Source organism: Numida meleagris, chromosome 26 (genome assembly GCF_002078875.1).
Source record: "Numida meleagris isolate 19003 breed g44 Domestic line chromosome 26, NumMel1.0, whole genome shotgun sequence".
Taxonomy (NCBI): Eukaryota; Metazoa; Chordata; class Aves; order Galliformes; family Numididae; genus Numida; species Numida meleagris.
This window is the reverse complement of record NC_034434.1, coordinates 2,036,228-2,038,500: the sequence shown is the minus strand read 5'-3', so window position 1 is coordinate 2,038,500 and position 2,273 is coordinate 2,036,228. Positions and strand designations below refer to the sequence as shown.

Below are 2,273 nucleotides of genomic sequence, written 5' to 3'. Positions count from 1 at the left end.
GAAACCGCCGATGATGGCGATGGTCCGCGAGTACATCCGCACCTGTGGGGTCACCGTCACTGCTGCGCCCCCCCAGGAATGGGGAGAGTCCCTAGGGGGGGGGGGGGGGGGGGGGGGGGGTCTCACCTTCAGCCAGTCGCCGTAGTGCACGTGGCCGCCGACGTGGGCGGCGTAGGTGGCCACAGCGAGCTGCAGGGCGGCCCCCAGGGCGAACCAGCGGCGCTTCACCCCGAAGGACATGAAGCTGGCACACAGCACGGCCACCCCCATGTCCACGTACAGGTACGGCACCGGGATGTCAGGCTTCCTGGGGGGGGGGCACGGCAGCTCCAGCCCCGCCGGCACTCCCACCCCCTGCTCCCACCACACCTGCATGTCCTGCCCCCTCCCAGGGTCCCCAACTGTCCCTCTGCACTTCCTGCCAGCCCCCCATTCCTGAGCCCCACACTACCCCGGAGCCCCCCGGCTGCTCCAAGCCCCTCAGCCCCACATTTATCCCAGTTCCCTCATTCCCGCAGTCCCCCCAGACCCTCTAACCCTTCCCCTGGAGCCCCCCAGCTGCCCCACACTAACCAGCTCCCATGGCCCCACACTGGTCGCAGCCTCTTCAGCCCCAGGACTCTGCCAACATCCTCCCACCCACACATACCCCATGCCCCAACCCCCAGCTGCCCCACATTTAACTTAGCTCTCTCCTCTGTGTCAAAGCAACCCTTGCCCCCTCCCGCCCCACACTTGTGGCACACAGCTACCCCACACCTACCCCAGTGACTCCCACTTAACCCAGTACCACTCCCAGCTGCCCCATACCCACTCAAGTCCCCTCAGCAATCTCATGCTTAACCCAAGATCCTTCTGCTGTCCCACATCGACCCTAGCTCCCTACTAACCCAAGCCCCACATACACACTCAGTCTCCCTTAGGTGCCCCCCACTTAACTCCAGATGCCCCATAGCAACCCGTTTCTTCCTAAGTGCCCTATAACCCAGACCCCCCGGCTGCCCCACAACGATCCCAGCGCCCCCCAGAGCCCTCCAACTAGCCCACACTTAAGCCAATCCCTCCACTCCCAAAATGACCCCAGCTGCCTCATACTTAACCCCAGCTTCCCCATAGTAACACCAGTACCCCCCAGATACCCCACACCCACCCCAGATCCCTTACTTACCCCAATTCCCCGCAGCTCACCCACACTTAACCCAGACCCCGCCACACCCATACTCATCCAGCCCCCAAACAGATGCTCCACAATCAACCCCCACCCCACCTCCACACCCCTTCGGCCCCGCTCATCTCACCCCCACTCCTACCCTCCCCGCTCTCCCGCTCCCTTCCCCCGCACCGCCGCCCGTCGGCCCGCTCGGCGCACAGCAGCAGCCCGCTGAAGCAGTGCCAGAAGGGGAAGCGGGTCAGCAGCACCCCGCCGCCCGCTGTCAGCAGCCGCAGCGCCCGCCGCCTCCACCCGCGCCCCGCCGCCATTTCGGGGAGGCCTGAAACCGGAAGGCCTAGCGGACGAGCCGGAAGGCCTTGAGCACTGAGCCGGAAGTCCCGCCGCCGGAAGTCGAGGGGCGGGACTTCCGCCGCGGCCTGGCGTCCCCTCACAAACCCACATCGCCACACCGGTGATGGTTAAAAAAATCTCGGGTTTTATTGTTTTTTGCTAAACAATACTAAAAAAATTTTCCTTTTTTTTCTTTTTTTTTTTTTGTCTTTTCTTTATGTTTTTTTTTTTCTTCTTAAACTCCGTAAGGCAGGGCTTGAATTAAATTCTTTTTTTTTTTTTTGAGCCATTTCTTCTCTTTAAAAAGAAACAGAAAAAAATAACCCAAAAAAAAAATTAAAACAAAGGGGAAGGGGAGGGGGAGAGAATCATGGCAAAAAAAAAAAAAAATTATGTCTCACACACAGAAAAAAGGTGAAAATTAAACAGAAAGAGGGATGTCCCCCCCCAACCCACCCCCTCAGGAAATGAACTTCAGGCTCCTTTGGGACAGTTTGGGTGAAAATGTGGGGTTTTCAGTGGTTTTTCTTTTTCTTTTTTTTTTTGCCATGATCCCGAGAGAACTGCCGGAAGCAGAAAATATTTAAAGACCATTTTAATATATATTCATATATATATTTAAAGATAAGAAAAATACGACTAATTCAAGCCTTGCCCTGTGCAAACAAAATTAAAAGAGGACCGTGCGGGTCGCAGGTCCCGGCTCGGGGCCGCCGCCGCTTAGTTTTATTTTTGGAGGGATTCTGGGGGGAGGAAACAGGAGCTTCTCCTA

General features: G+C 57.3%; 1 protein-coding gene across 1 annotated transcript in view; it reads right to left on the bottom strand.

The window, feature by feature from the left end:
• The window catches only part of TMEM101 (transmembrane protein 101), a 2,439-nt gene extending 901 nt beyond the window's left edge, over nt 1–1,538 (bottom strand). Inside the window, exons 1-3 of the mRNA XM_021377613.1 lie at nt 1,343–1,538; nt 127–307; nt 6–42 (exon numbers count right to left, since the gene is read on the bottom strand). Coding sequence (XP_021233288.1) covers nt 6–42; nt 127–307; nt 1,343–1,479 — 355 coding nt within the window. The 5' untranslated portion in view covers nt 1,480–1,538. The remainder of the gene's footprint in view (nt 1–5; nt 43–126; nt 308–1,342) is intronic.